Below are 21,753 nucleotides of genomic sequence, written 5' to 3'. Positions count from 1 at the left end.
GCTCTGAGAATAACTATTAGCCAGAATATTTTGTTTGATGATCCACAATGTGTCTGGGGAGGGAGGAAGAGGAAGAGCAAGGCACTTCCCATGTGGGTGGGAAAGGAGGCTCTGTAAGCTTTCCTCGGTGACTAGAGCTGGGGAAGTTGATCTCTTTCATGCTGTAGATGTGGCATGCTGCAGTCACGCCTCCCGCTGCCAGCCCAGCACCAGGATCCTAATCAGTCACTATGAAAACTCATTAGCTCTATAGCAATGAGTCCTCCACTGCTGAAGCTTGGCGCTGTGCTTAGTACAATGGCAATGATCTCAAACTGGATGTCCCAAATTCTCCCATCCTTGGTAGGACTGAACACCACGAGGCTGTCGACGCCAGATACCTTAGTAAGTCACTATGGTGGGTTTGGCCATTTTGGAAAGTAAATGCATTAAACCAGTGGATTTTATTTTGTAAATTGCAAGAGCTGAGATTTTGTTTCTCTATTTACAGGTTGTCATCAAAGATATAATGTTAATGTGGTAGCTCTAGTCATGGATATTTATTTATGAACACTTTAAAGTTATACCAAATAAAAAGAGGACTGCATGAGATATTATTTATAGAAGTAAATACCAGACTCATTCAATTTGGAAAAATAAATAACTGTAACTTAACTGTATTCATTTGAGGTTTGGAAGAGTTCTTAAAGAAATAGATTTTAGTTTCTTATTATTTCACTTCTTTTAATGTCTGTAAAATCCCCACAATTTTCCCTACAGAGTATGCTCTATCTAATCTTGTTTTACTACAGCAGGTTCTGCCTTGGAATGTAATGCCTGTGACTGTTTGTAATGAATGCAGTCAGAGAAACCAACATCTTTTAAACATAAATGAATAAAAAACCTGAACAATTTAAAGCCAGCCAAAAAGACCTTTAAGAAACAGGAACAACGGAAAATTTACTTGATGAAACCATCTTTCTGGATTGTTTAATAATTTATGAAGATTTTTTGTATCACAAGTCTCGCCTGTACAGTCTTCATTCACCTAAAATTAATGGCTTTTTCATCTTCCTACATTCTAACAAAGTGTTTTCTGATAGCTTGAAGCAAGGTTTAGATAGCAACACTCTGAAGACATTTCAAAGAAAAATGAAAACCATTGATTTTTCAAATAAAAATTCACAGATTCTTGTAAAAAAGTATCCTGGCAAACAATTTCCCTTCCATCTAATAAAAACTACAGGCACATTTAGCATGTGGGGCTTTTTACCTGTATGAATTATTCAGTGGATCAGAAAAAGTCAGAATTGGAAAGTAGCTCCCCATTTACAAGAGTTGTTTGCAGTTACTACTAATTAATCTTTCAATCAATGAATATTTGAGTAGAGTCAGTCCAAATCAATCACATAATTTTCTAGATTCTCCCAGTGCTTAAAGCATCAGCAGAGCACGTGTGAGGCACAGTTTGACCTGCTTTTGCATTTTCACCTCCCTTATGTCACATATGCTATCCCAGCTCCTCCAGTATTGAGATTCTCTTCTTTACCTGAATGACCTGGCAAGAGGAGTAAGAGATTTGTAGTTAAAAAGAAATCATGATATACCACCAAAAAGCAATAATAAAACAGAAATATACATTATTCAATATTTATTAAGCCAAATGTTTTCGATGACCATGTACCTGATTGGTTTCAATAACAGTTTTTGAATCAACTCTCAGAAAAAAAAAAAAAAAAAAAAAGATCAAAACTAAGGAAGTAATGAATGAATTATATTTCAAACTTGGTACCTTGTTTATTTTGGGGCAGATAAAATGTTTATTGTGTACAGACATTGGTTTTATTATTTTCTGTTGCCAATAACTAAAGAGAATCAAATTTCCAAAACTATACGTGATTTTTTAAAGACTTTTAATTGTCTTGTAAATTTAAAGTGAATTAATTATTTTTTACCTTGTTACTGATAATTTGTTAGTGGAAAAATTTAAAGTGTTGCTATAGTTCTATGAGTGTTCTGACATTATCAGCTTTTATTTTGGATAAAAAGCAAATAATAATAGCAACAGCAGATTCAGGAAAATTTTCACTATTGCTAGGGACAATAAATCAGTAAATGGCATTCACTGGACTTAAGAAATGAGGTTGAAAATGCTTCTTATTTATTTACTTTTTTAATTTTGTGTGACATTTCCCCTGTTGTACAAGATGATTGCTCATACTTTAGGGTTCTCATGGTGACTCATGAATAAATCTGCATTTCTTAGATTAAGATCATCAAATGTTAAGGCTGAAAAGATGGTAAAAATCTTGGAGATTACCTGGGCTAATTATTTTCACTCTATATAGCTACAGCATATCTTTTTGTCAAATTAAATCTTAAATAATACATGTAGAATAAATATTTTTGGATGAAACCTGAAGTGGAAATGCAACAGGCAAAGAATAGGCATTTATTGGGCCTTTCCCATCCACTCCTTCTGCAAACAACCAACTCCTGGCACCAGTCAAAATTTCTTCATAGAAACCTTAGAGCCCTCAATAATTGAGTTAGAAATATGACCGCTCTAGTCCAGCCTTCTCCTTCTTGAAGTAGGGAGATGGACCTGAAATATATGACTAATCAGATTTCCCCCAGCTGGTTAACTGCAGAGCCAATGGTAGAACCATGTCAGATGACTACAGTGGTGGCTGGGGAAGTTATCTCACCCACTAACTCCCCCCATCCTGCCCTTGCCCCTGGCCCCAGGGCCTCACTAGGTTCTCTCTGCCCTGCACAGATTGTTTCTCATGTGGCTGGACTCCCGTCTTTCCTCCTGAACCCCTACACTCTCGTCCTTTCAAAGTAGCTTTGCTACTCATTCTGGCTTCCCAGAGCCAGAGTAAAGCTACAATCTTAACCATGTCCCAGAGAAAACCTTTAAATTCACCTATGTCACAACCATTCCCGGAGGTTTTCCATTTTCTAAAAAGAAATAAATGTCCTTTGTTGGTGTTTTCGGTGTCGTAGCAAATCGTTACAGAGGGACTCTTCCTGCCGCCTACAGCTAATTCCCCAAGGGACCTGGGCTGTATTTCCACCTGGGGGCTGCCAAGATCTGCCCTAGGTGGAAGCATTACAGTTCCTGGCCCAGCAGGCACAGCTATAAATTAATGAGACAGCTCTTTTCCAAAATTTCCTCACTTTATGCCCTCGTTCTGAACAGTAGGAGTGTGATGAATCTGCATTTGTACATATCACACACACACACACATGCATACACACACAAACACATACATAAGTTTTAAGACTTATTTTTAACACATTCAAGGAATGTGCAGATGGTAAAAAATTCAGATTTGCCCAAATTTGACATAGCCCTTCTGTAATGGCAACTTCAAATTACTTGGACAGACAGAAACAAGAAAAAAAAACTAGGATTCCTATCATGAAATGACAATGAAATATTAGCGGGTTCGGGGAGCTCAGAAATAGGCAGCGTGCATTTGGTTGTCTCAAAAGTTGAAAGAGATTTTCAAGGTTCAGTACTTGGTTAAATACGGCTCCTTGCTGTTGTGTCACACTCTTGCTTTTCTTAGAGTCTTGAAGCATCCCTTTCTTTCTTTCTCTGTGATTCTTCCTTCTAAACTGGCTGGGCCTGCCAGCCAGCCGTGGGAGGAGTCCGTGTCTGCGGTGGGAAGCCTCAGCTCTCTGAAGGCTGCTGCTCCCTCCAGCACTTCTTTCTGATGCACAGTAACTTCCCCTTGAGGCTGGGCTTCAGAGCGATGCCCCACGCTGTGGCCTCCACACCAGGAAGCACCTGCAACGGACCAATTAAAAACGCAGAGGGCAGGCAGCAGACACCAGCTGCTCTCAGTCAGCCCTACTGCTGTGCGGAGAAGAGGCCTGGAAGGGCCCTGTGGACAGAGGCGATTTGTTTTGCTGCATTTTCACACATCCAGCTGACTTCTCATAAGTAACTACTTTGATGAGTTAGTCAATTTGAAGTTCTGTAAACATAGTAGAATAGCCTGAACTTGTCTGTACACTATAAATTTCTTTATTTTTTCCAAGATTTATGTATTTATTAGAGAGAGAGAGACTTATCTTCCTCCCCCTGGATCATTCCCCAGATGGCTGGGACTGGGCCAGACTAAAGCCAGGAGCCAGGAAATCCATCCGGGAGTCCCACATGGGTAGCAGGGCTCCCTAAATAGCATCTTCAGGTGCTTTCCCAGCAGCATTAGCAGAGAGCAGGATTGGAAGTGGAACATCCAGGAATCAAACCTGTGCCCATATGGGATGCTGATGTCTAAGGCAGCAGCTTAACCCACTGTATGACAACATTGGTCCCTCTCTAGTTCCTTATTCTTAGTTAACCAGTGTGTTTTTAGTCCTGGGCGAAGGAATCTGACCAAAATGGTTTTCAGGGGACTATTTTGCTTCCCCAATTCCTTAGTCAACGTCTATCTTATGACAAGACAATTGATTCAAATTATGGATGGAGATGGGTGAGAGTGGTAAATCTTGAAAGACAGAAAATGTGTGATAGGTGCCTTGTTATACAAGAATCATTGGGTGGATGAGAAAGATTTATTCTAATTTAAGTTCATGAAGTAGAAGTAAGCCCAAGGATCAATGTTATAAACAAAGAAGTTTGTGGCTGGTGCTGTGGCCTAGCGGGTAAAGCCATGACCTGCAGTGCTGACATCCTGTTTGGTCACCAGTTCAAGTCCTGGCTGCTCCACTTTTCATCCAGCTCTCTGCTGTGGCCTGGGAAAGCAGTAGAAGATGGTTCAAGTCCTTGGGCCCTGCAAGTATGGGAGACGTAGAAGAAGCTCCTGGCTTCAGATCTGTGCAGCTTTGGCCGTTGCGGCCAATTGGAGAGTGAACCAGTGGATGGAAAACCTCTCTCTCGCTCGCTCACTTTCTCTGCCTCTCTGTAACTCTGCCTTTCAAATATATAAATAAATCTTCAAAAAGAACAGAAAAGTTCAGGCCACACTCTTCTACTTTTCACCAATGAAAGGGACTGCCAATTAAGCAGTGAAATTCCTATCAGGCAGAGGTCAAACAGAAATCCAGGGAGAAGTTTCAGGAACTAGAAAGACAAAGGATTTAATGACTTCTGTCCTTCTCGACTCTCAGCCATCCGGATTTCCAAAGGATATGAGCAGACTTGACCAACCTAAATTTGATGATTTCTTTAGGTTTTTTTATTTTTGTGGTTTCCTCTTTTCTTTAAAGCCCACTGGTTTCACTAAGGAGTGAAGAATAGGCAGTCTAAAATGTCTTAGAAGTCATAGAAGGGAAATTTCTGCATGATGACATCTTTATTAACACCTTCAGAACATAGCTTCCTTTTGCATGGTTTGTCAACATCACTCCAACTCCTGTCCTCACATCTGTCCTCTATCCACAACGGAAGCCATTAGCATGCTACCCCACACTTACTTCTCTATGACCAAACCTGTCCTCTGACAGAAAGTGTGTAAAGGGGGCCGGCGCTGTGGCTCACTTGGATAATCCTCTGCCTGCATCGCCGGCACCCCCGAGTTCTAGTCTGGGTTGGGGTGCCGGATTCTGTCCCAGTTGCTCCTCTTCCAGTCCAGCTCTCTGCTGTGGCCCTGGGAGGGCAGTGGAAGATGGCCCAAGTCCTTGGATTACTGCACCCGCATGGGAGACCAGGAGGAAGCACCTGGCTCCTGGCTTCAGATCAGTGCAGCATGCTGGCTGTAGTGGCCATTTGGGGGGGGTGAACCAATGGAAAAAGGAAGACCTTTGTCTCTCTCACTGTCTTTGCCTGTCAAAAAAAAAAAAAAGTATGTAAAGGGCTTTCGTCACTCAAGTTCTCCCCTGTAAGTTAAATAGGTTTTAATAGAAGTATTTCCTTCTGCTCTATTTTCCCCATCTGGACACCATTATCACCAGCTAGATCCCTTATTCCTTTTTGCCTCATCTGTACTTTTAAGAAATATCCCAAAACTCAACATAAAATGTAAACTCTAGCCATGCTGAGCCAGTTGCTTTATTCTCTTCAAAGGAGCAGCATCCTCTCCCTTGCCTGCCTGTCCATGTGGCCTTGAAAAGTGATTGCAATGCCTTCCACAGCTCTATGAGGTTGCAACTTGATGAACTTTAACTGCTAATTGCTCCTTTGATGGGCCAGTGACTACTCGATTCCATACTGTTTAAATAATGCCCTTGACCTACATGAATGCAACACCTCTCATTAGTTGTAAGAGTCTGTCTCCTCTAAAGTATCCTTTGTGGCTGTTTGGGGATGGACATGGATAATCTCTCTTACATGTGTCTCCAAGATGAGCACAGAGAAGAAGTTGAAAGTTGGAGAAAACAAGGTCAGAATTGTGGCTCTGTTGAATAGGCAGTCACATACAATGCCAGCATCCCATATGGGCACTGGTGCAGGTCTCAGGTGTTTCACTTCTTAATTATTTTTTTAAAGATTTATTTATTTTATTTGAAAGAGTGAGTGAGAAAGAGGTGGGGGGTGGGGACTCTTCCATCCACTGGTTCACTCCTCAAATGGCCCCAATGGCAAGGACTGGGTCAGGCAGTGTAGGAGCCAGGAGCCAAGAGATTCATCCAGGATTCCCACATGATATAGGGGCCTGGGACTTGAGTTATCTTCTGCTGCATTGCATACACTTTAGCAGGAAGCTGGATTAGAAGTGGAGAACCCAGGATCTCGACTTTATAGGCAGTTGCTTAACCTGCTAATGCCACACACCTTCCCCTCTTCTAATCCAGCTCCCTGCTAATGTGCCTCGGAAAGTAGCAGAAGGTAGCCCAAGAGCTTGGGCCCCTATACCCATGTCGGAGTCTGGGAGAAGCTCCTAGCTCCTGGCTTCAGCCTGACCCAGCCCCAGTAATTGAGTCATTTACAAAGTGAACAACCAGATGGAAGATATTGCTCTCTCTCTTTCTAACTCTCCTGCTCTCCTCTGTAACTCTGTCTTTCAAATAAATAAATAGTGAAAAAAAAAAAAGTTGGAGAAAGCTCGTATAAGTATCACTTAATAGCATCAATTAAACTAGATGAATGACAGAGAAAATGACTTAAATTTTTTGTTTCGATTTCTTCTTAAGTAAAGATATTGTCTGTTTCTAAGGATAGACGTAGTTTTCTCAAAAGAAGTGAGACTAATCCAAGAGAAAAATGTTATAAAAAGAAAAACCTACTGAAACGCAAAGTATTTGATTTTTTTATTTTTACCACGTGGGTCACAGGATTCTTCTTTGCTGGTACAAAGCCCCTAGAGTTTTGGAAGAACTCTCACACAATACTTCATATTTAAAAAGCATACTTTGGTAATTAAGCTATAATTAAGAATCTGGAGTTGACATTCAATTGTTAAAAGGATCATTTCAATTTTCCTATTTAGATCATTTTAAAATATTTTATGAGTTTTATAATATTAGAAACTGCTAAATAGTCCATTTAGTTCTTCTAATTAACACAATAGGTTCAAAGAACTGCATCAGTAATCATTGTGATTGGTAATTCTCTGGGTAGTAATACACTCTATGTATGCTCCAGGTTCAAGTATTGGACTTCCCAGTCATTCAGAAAGTGCTATCAAGGTTGCTATCATCATATATGAAGGGAGCTTCAAAGAATTTTTGGTGCATCACGGTAGTTAAACTTCAGACTCTGTAATAAGACTATCCAGGTACAAATTTTAGCTCCATCAACTATTCTCTGCCTGATCTAAAGAAAATTCTTTCCTGTATCTAGGTCTGTGATTCCTTATCTATAAAATGGGCAGAATAATATCTGCAGGTTTATTAAGATATTCAAAGGCAACATATATGAAATGCCAAGATATGGATAAAGTTCTATAAATGCTATTACATGAGTTTTATTGAAACCCAAACAATTGTTCTTATATGTTAAAATCATTAAAATTGGAGCAAGTCTTTTCTCTGGGATATCCAAACATCAGCGAAGTATGCTCTTCTGTCTTCTTAGCTAGTTTTATTCTGATGCTCTTTTCAGTGACATCAAGGTGCTGTAAGACAGCATTAGAAATCCTCATGAAATTTCCTCTCTTTTCACTCACCCCAACACAGAAGTCTCGATCCAAACCCACTAGACTATCTGACACTCACTATTTTTTTTCTATTAGGTATTTGGTTTTCCTCTTTCAAGGTGCCTTTTCTTGACTTTATATCATTTCTATCATTCAAACTAAGTGTAGTAGAGAAGGCTATGGTTCTTTTCAATGATTCTTGCAAGAAGACAATTGGAAGTGCAAACAGGGCTGGAGTCTTTGCCTTTATTAAGCTGACACTTCAGGGGGAATGCTAAATTAACATGCAAGCTTATTCACCTTTCTTGCTTTCCTCATTCCAGAAAGAGACTGACACCTAGCCCTATCGTGATAAGCTCCACGCTAGTTAACCAAACACCTGACAAGTGCACATCAATATTAATGTTGCCAGGTTTAATAACCAGTGTTTGCTCTGCTGTTAAAATATTTTCATACTATAATTGGGTGCCCCCTGCTCCTTTATCTAAAAGCTAAATTCATTCTAGTGACAAAAGTTAATTTTCTGACATATTTGAGATTTGTGTTCAATGTTAAGAGAAGCCTAGCTAAAAAATTTTGCAGCCTATGTACAGATATATTAATCCCATGCTGTTACTTAGCTTAAACTTGTAATTATAGCATTGAAACTACTTTGTTAAGCTCTTTCTAGCACCATTCTCTAGCTAATCTCTAAATTTTTCTTCCATCAAAAAAGATAACCCAATAATCTTAAAGACCTTATCCAATTCTAATAGTATATTACTCCTTTTAAAAACAAAGATTTATTTATTTACTTGAGAGGCAGAGTTACAGAGAAAGACAGGAGAGGCAAAGAGAGAGATCTTCTGTCTACTGGTTCATTCCCCAAATGGCAGCAACAACTGGGGCTGGGCAGGCTGAAGCCAAGGAGCCATTCAGGTCTCTCAAGTTGGTGCAGGGACCCAAAGGAGTGGCCATCCTCCACTCTTTCCCAGTCACACCAGCAGGGAGCTGGGTCAGAAATGGAGCAGCTGCAACTTGAACCAACACCCACCTGCGATGCTGGCACTGTAGACTGTGGATTTAATCAGCTGAACCACAGCCCCAGCCCCAGTACTATATAATTCTAAGGACCTCTCCTATCCTAACTAGATCTTCAGACATAATATACAAAAGTGTGAAGAGAATGGTACAAAATAAATAGGTAAATAACAATAATAAAAAATATATCGCTGAGTCTTTCCCCAGAAATAAAAGGCAGTTTAGAAAACATCTATGAACTGTCTGGAAGAAACTGAAAAGACAGATCTGGCATTATTTGCTGTTCATAATAGATCAAGGATAGCAGCTATAATATCTTTATGAGTTTACTGAGTTCATAATTTCCAGCTTCTCCAATATTTGTTCGTGATTGTTGGAATCTTTATCAATTCTCTGTGGTGATTACATTAAGACCCTTACAAAGAAAAGGAACTTTGTGTTGGTTTATGTTGTCTGATGACCTGGGGCCTGCAAAATGATAATCATGACATTATGTCTGTTCTGTGAATTCTGTGGATGAAAGACCCCACAGATCATGGCAGATCGAAGGATACAGAAAACAGCCTAGCTCAGTCTTTTGACTATACTCCTGAGTTGGTGCCGGCACTGTGGTATAGTAGGTAAGGCCACAGTCTGCAGTGTCGACATTCCATGTGAGCTCCCATTCGAGTCTCGGTTGATCCACTTTAGATTCAGCTCTGCTATGGCCTGGGAAAGTAGTAGAAGATGGCCCAAGTGATTGGGTCCCTGCACCTACATGGGAGATCCATTAGAAACTCCTGACTTCCGGCTTCACATCAGCCCAGCTCCAGCTGTTGTGGCAATTTGGAAGTGAACCAGCAGATGGAAGACCTTTCTGTCACATTCTCTCTGTCTGTAACTCTATCTCTCAAATAAATAAACAAAATCTTAAAAAAAAAAAAAAAAACTATACTCTCGAAACTCAACCAAGTGTACTGTTTGTAGGTAAATATAGCAGCCCAGTAGTGCTGAATGAACATTGTGCAAGTAGTTCTGTACCAGTCTCCATTTACCACTCGTTCCTAGCTGCATCTGAGTCTCTCTCTCTCAGTCCTACTCTTATCCTTCCGTGGCCTAGCACCCTCAGAGTGATTCATTAAATACCTCCTTTCCTTGAATCTATATTTGCATTCCTCTTCTGATCATACAAGAAATACCTCCCTTTCTGATAACCCTTGGAAATTACAAAAGGAAAGACAGAAGAAGGCTGAATAAGTTCAAATCCTGGTTGTAAAAGTAAGCTCTAAGCTGACCCACTGATTTAGCTCATAAATCTACAGGATAAACAAATTCAGATGCAAAGCAATGATTTATCTATGTAACATCTGTTAGGTGGCTGTTTCAATGTCCATATGATAAATCTTTAAAACAAGTATATGCATAGTTAGCATCATGTTGATATGGCTATGCCATTGCATAGGAATTAAAACTAGGACTCTAAAGCTATGCTGTCTAAATAGGAGGCCACAGGTGGCTACTGAGCACTTGAGATCTGGCAAGTCCAGATTGAGATGTGCCATAAGTAAATGGCACACTCAATTTCAAAGACTTAATGTGAAAAAGAAAAAAAATAAAAACAAAATATGATTTTTTCATGAATAATTTCTTACAAAGCTTGTTGGAATGATAATATTGTTGGATAAATTGAGTTCAGTAAAATATAGCATTAAAATTAATTTCACTTGTTTCTTTCTACTTTTTGAAGTCTGGTTCCAGATAATTTTAATTTACACATGCGGCTGTCATATTTCTGTTGGATGGAACTATGCTAGAACAAACCATCTTACTTCAACTCCTAGTCCTCCACATACAAACTATGTTCTCAAGAAGGTTAACAAATTTCCTGTTATGCGGAATGAGTATAATAACAATTCCTGCTTTTCAGGGTGCCGTTTTGTAATCTTGTATTAGAAAGTCAACACATGCCAACTGTCCCTGAAATAGGGCCTGCTCTTGAGAAGGCCGCATTCTTGACAATCCTCCAAGACTCAACTGAGAACCAAGCTGCCAGCATCCTCAGCAACTGGAGGAGTGGGCACCTGAGTGGTGATCCACACTGTCCACAACCTCTGCTGTTTGTGTACTGGAAGGAGCGTTTGAAAGATTTTACTTATTTATTTAAGAGGTAAAGTTAAAGGCAGAGAGAAAGGCCTTCCACCCACTGGTTCACTTCCCAAGTGGCCACACCAGCTGGAGCGGTGCCAATCAAAACCAGGATCCTGGAGCTTCTTCTGGGTCCCTGACATGCGTGTAGGGGCTCAAGGATTTAGGCCATCTTCCGCTGCTTTCCCAGGCCATATCAGAGATCTGGATCAGAAGAGGAGCACCCATATGGGATGCCGGCACCATATGGGAAGCCTACTATGCCAAAGCACCGGCCTCTGAAAGGAGCTATTATTGAAAATAAAAATTGTATGAGCTAGAAGTTTTTGTATTACAAACATGGAAATTTCATATTTTTAGCTTTTTAAAAGTCTAACCATGACAGCTTTCGTCCATTGACATATAATGAAAATAAATGTGCATTACTCTGATAAATATTGGTAGTCTTCTTGAAAAACAATTAAATAAAATAAGTACTTCATGGGATATTCTTGATAGGGAAAATAGGAGGTTGCCACATTTCTCATAGCTGAATGTTAATTGTTGAAATCAAAGGTGTAAGGAAAATAACAATATTAAACAATATATATTAAATCCCTAATGAATATTTGAGACACTTCTTCAGAACATGTTGAAGTCACAAGTGCTGAATAAATCAACAATTTATAAAAGAGATATTCCAGTCAATCAGTGAGATGAGCAACGTACGAAGTTATGAATCAACATGGCATACTCGCATGGTTCACAGTTGCTAAAATACGGAATCAACCAAGGTGTTCATCATCTGATGAATAAACAAAATGCTACGGTATCTCTCTCTCTCTCTACACACACACACACACACACACAAAATGGAACATTATTCAGCTATAAGAAAAGAATCAAATTCTATCATTTGCAGCAAAATTGTTGAAACTTGAAGACATAATGTTGAATTAAATAAGCCAGACACAGAAAGACAAATACCATATGTTCTCTCTTATATGTGGGAGCTAAAATTTAAAATGAAGAAAGCAAGCAAGAAAGGAAGAGCCCATGTATACCAGTTTTGCTGCAAATGCAGTGTTGTTTCAAATATTTGCCAACTAAATTAATAGTAATTTTATGCTATTATGTTATTAATGAGATAAAAACACACAGTGTGCTTGCATGATACACAAAGACCAATTTGGCTGGATTGGAGGTTCCTGCTGGGCAATACAGGGGGTAAACTATGAGCATTAATAGCAGGCAGGCTGTAGCAGGGTTGAAATGCCACCAGTTTCAGCTAGGATTCAAGGGTGGAAGAGTAAGTAATGTGTGTACAGTAGATATTAGAGATCAATTTAGCAGACTCTTGCAAAAAGCTCTCTTTAACTCCTCTGAGATTCTGTATGTATGTCTTGCAAAACAGTGCTTACCTAATTACTTTTACCCTATATCATCATACAATCTCTTTCCTGGTTTATTAATAATTGGGATTTTGATGCATCAGAAGCTCCTTGAAAAAGGGCCTTGTTTGAAAATGTGAGTCATGAATAATAGTCAGAAAAAATATAAAATATACTAGCAACTGCCATTTACTGTTAAGAAGGGCAGGCTAACAAATGTGATGTAGAAAAATGATCACATTCATTTAGTGGTTACTAGATGCTTCTAATGTTGCATTAAAATGTTAAAATATGACAGAAAACATTTAAAAAGTGATGTGAGATGAACAAAGAATTAACAATATGGATACTAAAGGAGTGACAGAATTTCCTTCTGGGCAGGGATAAAGAATTTATAACTGAAGCTTTGCTGCCTATATTGGTTAATATTATTCTTCTCCTTATTTTTAAAAAATTGAAAATATGAGGGGCCAGATCTGTGGGTTAGCAGGTAGGGCTGCCTCCTGTATGCCAACATCCCGTACGGGGGCCATATGGGCATCCCCTACAGGTGCTGGTTTGAGTCCTGGCAGCTCCACTTCTGATCCAGCTCTCTGCTGTGGCCTGGGAAAGCAGTAGAAGATAGCACAAGTCCTTGGGCCCCTGCACCAGCATGGGCAACCCAGGAGAAGCTCCTGGCTCTTGGCTTTGGATCGGCCAAGCTCTGGCCATTGCAGCCATCAGGGGAGTGAACCAGCAGATGGAAGATCTCTCTCTCTGTCTGTCTCCGCCTCTGCCTCTCTGTAACCCTGCCTATCAAATAAATAAATAAATCTTTAAAAAATGAAAATACATAGTGAAGATGCTTAGTTTAAATGGTACAAGCCCACATTTGCTTTATTCTATAATGTGTTTCTGTGTTTTGTGTTTGCTGTTGGTTTTCTCAGACTCAGATTAGTCCCAAAGAAGGGTGGCAAGTGTACAGCTCGGCACAGGATCCTGATGGGCGATGCATTTGCACAGTGGTTGCTCCAGAACAAAACCTGTGTTCCAGGGATGCCAAGAGCAGGCAACTTCGTCAACTGCTGGAAAAGGTAGGTGTCCTGCATCCCCTACATGTATTTTTGTTGAAGTATATAATTCTTTTAAAAAGAAATAAATGTGGAAGAACAAGTAATGTTTAGAAGAGTCCATCTGATTTTTGCCTCCCTTCTCAAACAAGCCTTTTCCTTTTTCTTCAAAAACTTTTTCTTCAAAAGCATTTACCTAAGCTCCTCTCAATGTGTTCTATTTCTGACATTCTACTCTTCCCAATCTTGGTTTCTTAAGACTGACTTTGTCACAAATCAGTGTCTTAATGTCCAATCTCTCAGTAAGAAAAAAGAAAAAGCAAGAAGATCCCAATGCCAGAAAGTCAGCTATAAACCTCAGGATCCCACTTGACTCTTTGAGCTCAGACTTTTTGGATCCCGTTAACAACTCTGCAAGAAAGTTAAAGTAATGGCATGCAATATGTAAGCCAGCTTGACAGACAATGAATAATTCCAAGTATATATCATCATTTGCTAAGTCACTCCTTTGAACATTAAGATCTTCAATTTTATGCAATACCATTCTTCCATAATTTACTTAAACCGGATCCATGACAATCAAATGCAGAATGCCTTTGATTTATTCTCTTTTACAGACAAAAGTTAGCTCATAAAAGATTTTTTATGTTTAGGTGGGGAGAGGGGAGACCAATGAATGGTTCTTTCAATTATCCCCATTCAGACTTTCTCTGTGCTGGGCTCTGAATATAGAAGGACAGCTGGCATGGCCAGAATGATGCAAAGATGACAAAATGCTTGAATTTTAAACACCATCAGGGATAATAAGATAAATTAGGTAATATGTGTTGAAGAGAACATCATGCACACCAATTCACTGTGTGCAATATCATTTCCATGATCATCCACACATTTATGGCTTTGAATAGGAATTTTTTAACACAAAATTAAGAGAAGGAAAAAAAAAACATCCGCTAGTTTGTTAATGTAGACATTCTTAGATTTCACAATTTCAGGTTAAGCCATGATAACTTTCTAATGCTATATAATAAAAATAACTTTCTCTCTGTGCATTATTTGGAAGTCTGTTGGTATCCTATGATTTAAAAAAAACTTTTTTTTCATGTTTTCATACAAAGATTGGTCTGTTCTTCCTTCTCTCCTAAGAGTTGTCATCACTTATTGCCTCCTTTTACAATATCCATTCTTCCTACTTCCTCATAGCTAACCCCACAGAAGAGCAAATGTCTTCTTCTTTCCAAATATTCTCACTGATGTGTCTTGTTAACTCTTAGAAATCATAAACATGAATTATGATTACTTTGGGGTATTGTTTTAATTTTCTTTATTTCTATGAAAAAATTCAAGTACTTAGATTCATTTTGTTTGGTTACCAATAAGATTAATTATGTTAGTAAAAATATGTCTTGTTTTTAAATCCAATTTTGCTCTTCTATTAACTTACTTTTCCCCTCAGAGCACTGACATTTTGCACCAATATTCTTTTCTATGTAGCAATATCTTTCTTCTATGTCAGGTATCATGCAAACCTTTTCTTAAACACCATAACTGTATGTGCTACAATTTTTGAGTTGAGCTCTGCATACATATGCCAATACACAGACTCAAGCGTTTCTTTACAAATCAGTTGAGAATAATTCAGTTGAAAATATTAATGGCAGTAAGTAACTAATTCCCTCTACGTGTTCAAAGTAAAATGTATTTTGGAACTATAATAGAATTAGGTATTAGTTAAGGATAAATAAGGCAAGAAACTATGAACAGGACATTAATAGAAAGCAATCATGGAAATATATGTGACCACTCCATCTGATATGTAATGTAAATTCTTTAAGGAAATTTTTCAAATTATACCTTTAAATTCATTAATATCTAGATTAAAAAATAAAGTTTGTTAACCAAAGAGAAACCATGGTGGTCAGCTTTATCAAATTTACAATGTGGAAGCTTCATGCCAACAGAGGAATAGTAAACCAAGAGGCAGTTTCTCACGGACTTACATACCCATGGTGTGGAGGGACAAACAGTGCTTAACCTTTAAGCAGCCCCTTCATTGTTAATCAAGAGAATTGATTTAGTCACCTACAAGGGAATATTATTACTAACAATAATATTACTTATAGTTTCCATGATTAGTGTTATGTTTTTATGTTTAAATTTGATCACTCAATGCAACACTTAAAGAAGAGGTGGTTCTCTTTTTAAATTTACCTAAAAGGAAACTGGTGTTTTTTGAGCTCGAAAACATTCCCATGTAGCTCCAGTAGAGTATTGAAGCTATAGAAGATCAGTCTCATGTTTCATCCAGGATGTTTCTGGTGGAACTCACTCTTATTTAAATGATGTTGCATCAAACATTTTTTGCAAGTATTTATGTTACTGAATATTAAAACATTGATTTTAAAATATTTCAAGTTCTACTTTGACAAAATTAAAATGTTTCACCTATTTTTTATTAGTCATGTGGCTTTTTTCTGTAGTTGAAGATGTCTTGTTTTTTCTAGGTCAATGTTTCCTAAAGTGTGATTTGTGGACTAGGATGTTAACATCCTCACCAAGAAAAACAAGTCTAAAAACACTGTACACGGAACTTCACTCCTAAAAGCTGCCAGTATATAACTCATAACTAATGTGGCTCTAAAGCCTCACAGTCAAGAAATCTCTGTTTAGTTTTTGCTAATCACAAGGCTATCCAAACATACTGCACCATGGAACTTTTATTTTCTCAGCTAGCCTCTATACTAATTACTGACAAGAGTAGAAATTTCAGTTAATCTGTGTTTAAGTTCAGAAAGGCCTTGGGAATTTTATAATTGCATTCAAAAGAATTAACATTGAAAGAGGACAATGCATTTGCTGAACGATGTAGAGAGGGTCAAAGCATAGTGACACACAGGGAAGGGTGAATAGAGGTACATCAGAGACAGCAGATTAAATGAGATCTTCTCACAAGGGTCATCGTGACCTGCATGAGGCAACTGCATCGTAAGACCATTGAGGCTATTGAGGCTAAGCAGGTGACAGGCACAGCCAGCAGGACAATCCAGCATCAACCCAGAGCCAAAGCCTTTGCAACTGGGAAGCTCTAGCTCTAGACTTTTTCCCGGAATGTTACTCTACAATATGAAAGGCACGAACAAGTCTCAGCAAAATTTCTTGCAGTGCATTTTCCCACAACACAACACAAATTAAACTGAAAATTTACTGAATACATGGAGTCACAGGTAACGATGAAAGTGAGGCTATTTTAGCTTTATCCAAAATATCGTCGGTTGCCCATCTTTTTCTTTTTTTTTTTAATTAAACTTTTATTTAATGAATATAAATTTCCAAAGTACAGCTTATGGGTTACAATGGCTTCCCCCTCCCAAAACTTCCCTCCCACCCACAACCCTCCCCTTTCCCGCTCCCTCTCCCCTTCCAATCACATCATGATTCATTTCAATTCTCTTTATATACAGAAGATCAGTTTAGTATATATTAGGTAACGATTTCAACAGTTTGCCCCCATATAGCAACACAAAGTAAAAAAAATACTGTTGGAGTACTAGTTATAGCATTAAATAAGAGTGTACAGCACATTAAAGACAGAGATCCTACATAATATTTTTTAAAAAATTAATTAATTTTCTATGCCATTTCCAATTTAACACCAGGTTTTTTTTTTCATTTCCAATTATCTTTATATACAGAAGATCGATTCAGTATATAATTAGTAAGATCTCATCAGTTTGTACCCACACAGAAACCTGATGTGTAAAAATACTGTTTCAGTACTAGTTATAGCATCACTGCACATTAGACAACACATTAAGGACAGTTCCCACATGGGATGTAAGTACACAGTGACTTCTGTTGCTGACTTAACAATTTGACACTCCTGTTCATGGCGTCAGCAATCTCCCTAGGCTCTAGTCATGAGTTGCTAGGGCTATGGAAGCCTTTAGAGTTCGCTGACTTTGATCTTATTCCGATAGGGTCATAGTCAAAGTGGAAGTTCTCTCCTCCCTTCAGAGAAAGGTACCTCCTTCTTTGATGGCCCCGTTCTTTCCACTGGGATCTCACTCACAGAGATCTTTCATTTAGGTCTTCTTCTTTTTTTTTCTTTTCCATGGTATCTTGGCTTTCCATGCCTACAATACTCTCATGGGCTCTTCAGCCAGATCTGAATGCCTTGAGGGCTGATTCTGAGGCCGGAGTGTTGTTTAGGACATCTGCCATCCTATGAGTCTGCTGTGTATCCCACTTCCCATGTTGGATCTTTCTCTCCCTTTTTGATTCTATCAGTTAGTATTAGCAGATACTTGTCTTGTTTGTGTGATCTCTTTGACTCTTAGACCTATCAGAGCTATCAATTGTGAGCTGAAATTGATCACTTGGACTAGTGCGATGGCATTGGTACATGCCATCTTGATGGAATTGTGTTGGAATCCCCTGCACATTTCTAACTCCACCATTTGCGGCCAGTCCGATTGAGCATGTTCCAAATTGTTCATCTCCTCCCTCTCTTTTTCCACTCTTAGATTTAACAGGGATCACTTTTCAGTTAAAATTTAAACACCTGAGAATAATTGTGTGTTAATTACTGAGTTCAACCAATAGTACTAGAACAACAACAACAACAACAAATACTAAAAAGGATAAAGTATTACACTGTACATCTAGAGTCAGGACAAGAGCTAATCAGGTCATTGTCTCTTATAGTGTCCATTTCACTTCAACAGGTTTCCCCTTTGGTGCTCAGTTAGTTGTCACCGATCAGGGAAAACAAATGATATTTGTCTCTTTGGGACTGGCTTAATTCACTCAGCATGATGTTTTCCAGATTCCTCCATCTTGTTGCAAATGACTGGGTTTCATTGTTCCTTACTGCTGTATAGTATTCTATGGAGTACATGTCCCATAATTTCTTTATCCAGTCTACTGTTGATGGGCATTTGGGTTGGGTCCAGGTCTTAGCTATTGTGAATTGAGCTGCAATAAACATTAATGTGCAGATGGCTTTTTTATTAGCCAAATTAATTTCCTTTGGGTAAATTCCAAGGAGTGGGATGGCTGGGTTGTATTGTAGGGTTATGTTCAGGTTTCGAGGAATCTCCAGACTGACTTCCATAGTGGCTTAACCAGTTTGCATTCCCACCAACAGTGGGTTAGTGTCCCTTTTTCCCCACATCCTCTCCAGCATCTATTGTTAGTAGATTTCTGAATGTGAGCCATTCTCACAGAGGTGAGGTGAAACCTCATTGTGGTTTTGATTTGCATTTCCCAGATTGCTAGTGATCTTGAACATTTTTTCATGTGTCTGTTGGCCATTTGGATTTCCTCTTTCGAAAAATGTCTATTGAGGTCCTTTGCCCATCTTTTTCTATCTGTATAGAATCTGCCTCGGTACACAAAGTTCTTAGGAGCCAAATAAGTGATGATTGACTTCCAGAAAAATGCCATATTCAAAAGGATAAACAAATTCTTTAGTACTAATGGCTTTTCTTTATTCATGCTTCACCATAAATGAATTTAGAAAATTATTTTGAAAGCATTGCGATTATTCTTGATTGGGTCACCATGCTTTCAATGTTGGCCCAGTAATTGTGTACAGCATTAAAGAGTTTTTAAATGGAGGTTTTGGAATATAGATAGTAAACTGAGAAATATCTGATAACCCTATGATGCTGTAGCCTAATCAGTGACAAGAGGGAGGAAGTCCTTCTTAAAACATATAAACGCTTATCATCCATTATTACTGTTAGAAATGCAAGATAATTTTAGTCAATAAATATTTGTGGAGTACTTAGACTGTGCCTGGTTCTGTGTAACGTCTTAGAAATAAAAGAAATGCAGAGGAAACAGCTTCTAGGCCCAGGGAATTCAGAGAGAGAGAGAGAGAGAGAGAGAGAGAGAGTCATTTCCTGTCCTCACTGCAAACATACACTACGTACTTTTAATGTAGGCCAGACTGTGATATGTCTTCAAAAGACAAGATTCATATAGGGCAAGGCAATGGATAAAGATCATCAGGGAAAAATAAAAAGGAAAATTGACCTTGTTTGATAAGAAGAGTGGAAATTGAAACAAATCAAGTCAGCACAGTCACTGCCTTTTCAGGAATATGATGATCTCACAAATGCCTCAGCCATGGGCTCCTGACAGCTGGCTGCTCCACTAAACTGTGACTTCACCTCATGACCAAAACTTGTCTCTAAACAAATCATCGCTCTTTTTTTTTAACTTTTATTTAATGCATATAAATTTCCAAAGTGCACCTTATGGATTACAATGGCCTCCCCCCCATAACTTCCCTCCCACCCGCAAACCTCCCCTTTTCCACTCCCTCTCCCCTTCCATTCACATCAACATTCATTTTCAATTCTCTTTATATACAGAAGATCAGTTTAGTATAGATTAAGTAAAGATTTCAACAGTTTGCACCCATATAGAAACACAAAGTGAAACATACTGTTTGAGTACTAGTTATAGCATTAAATCACAATGTACAGCACATTAAGGACAGAGATCCTACATGAGGAGTAAGTGCACAGTGACTCCTGTTGTTGACTTAACAATTTGACACTCTTGTTTATGGCGTCAGTAATCTCCCTAGGCTCTAGTCATGAGTTTTCAAGGCTATGGAAGCCTTTTGAGTTTGCTGACTTCGATCTTATTCCAACAAGTGGCATTTCTTACCCAGCAATTTGCACACTTCCTAGGTCATCTACTTCCTACTTGTCACTAGCCTGGGGCTCAATGAATCTGGGATGGTTCCAACAACTTAACACATGTCTACTACCTGTCTACCATGTTCTTGATACTTGCCTTTTCTACATCCCATCTACAGGCTATTATACAATTTAGGAGGTGTCCCAGCATCACCACCACTTGTCTGTTCAATTCAGTCTCACCTTTGGGAGTAATTTAGAAACAAAATGAAGTAATTGTACTAGAATGAAATAATTCTGTTTGATATTTTCACAACAATTCACAATGGCCAAGCATCTGTAATTTTTAATAAGTCAAAATTAGTGATTATGGAAACAACTTATTTGGACATGTTTGGGCATTATTAGCTTCCAAAGTCTGGGGATGAAAATTCTATTTTTAATATTTTTTCTAATGTATTAAATATACAATTTATTAATGTATATTAAATACACATTTATTATTCTAATGCTAGAATGCCTATCTTTCTTAATGTTAGCATAGGTATACTTTTCTCTTGCTGAATTCTTTGCATATTTATCATGAAAATTTTTCTTCTGAAAATGTACACATGGGAAGGCAATTATGGATTTGGCACCTTCAGTTCTTTTTGTTAATGCCATTTTTGCTACTTATTGCATGTAACCAATAGGCGGATCATAATGTACAACCAATGTTCTTGTTTAACAGGTTCAGAACATGTCTCAATCTATTGAAGTCTTAAACCTGAGAACTCAGAGAGATTTCCAATATGTTTTAAAAATGGAAACCCAAATGAAAGGGCTAAAGGCCAAGTTTCGACAGATTGAGGATGATCGGAAGACACTAATGACCAAGCATTTTCAAGTAAGTTTCGTTTCTGCAATCTTGTCAATCCAAATAAGACACTGAGTGCAATGGATAGCCAGCATGGCACTCAGCTGGAAATAACTGAGCATTGGCCCATATGTGCAAGGTTAAAGACTCACTGGGGATGTCAATCATCTCTCCACTGAAACTGACCATTAGCTGGTAGGAATGCATAAAAGAATTGCTATTAAAAAAAAAAAAAAAAAAAACCTACCCTCCAAGAGCTGGGTGGAAATTCCAGATAGATTTGTAGATGCTTCAGTGTGTCAGGCAAGGGGAAATCCCAAGGAAAATTAACACTTTAATTACCAAAGCTTTTCTGATTGTTTTATTCCCTACTAGTAGAAATGTAGTGGATATAAATTATTAAAAGAGACAATAATATCATTAATAAAGTAAGTGAAGGAAGGTTTCCATAATTTTATATAATTTTTTAATTTTAATGGTTTATTAGTAATTATCTAGAAACACCAAAAATTGAGAATTACTGGTTTTAAGCACACAATGTGGACTTTTATTAACTATGTATGCAGAGTCATGAATTTAAAAAAATCTGGATCTGATAATGTCATCTGAGTCTCAATTAAAAATAAATAATCTACACTACAAAAGCTCACTCCTTAGCATGTGTTTTCT

General features: G+C 38.3%; 1 protein-coding gene across 2 annotated transcripts in view; it reads left to right on the top strand.

Annotated features, from left to right (window-relative positions):
- The first annotated feature begins 255 nt into the window (after positions 1 to 255).
- Positions 256 to 21,753, top strand: part of OLFM3 (olfactomedin 3) — a 52,274-nt gene continuing 30,776 nt past the window's right edge. The window contains exons 1-3 of one of the 2 annotated variants that reach the window (XM_062193450.1): positions 256 to 384; positions 13,453 to 13,599; positions 20,959 to 21,114. In XM_062193450.1, the coding sequence (XP_062049434.1) occupies positions 256 to 384; positions 13,453 to 13,599; positions 20,959 to 21,114 (432 nt within the window). Of the gene's footprint in view, positions 385 to 5,803; positions 5,821 to 13,452; positions 13,600 to 20,958; positions 21,115 to 21,753 lie in introns of those variants that run through there. The other variant, XM_062193451.1, reaches the window with a different exon arrangement.

Source organism: Lepus europaeus, chromosome 5 (genome assembly GCF_033115175.1).
Source record: "Lepus europaeus isolate LE1 chromosome 5, mLepTim1.pri, whole genome shotgun sequence".
NCBI lineage: Eukaryota > Metazoa > Chordata > Mammalia > Lagomorpha > Leporidae > Lepus > Lepus europaeus.
The sequence above is the reverse complement of the archived record's forward strand: the minus strand, read 5'-3'. Positions and strand labels throughout refer to the sequence as shown.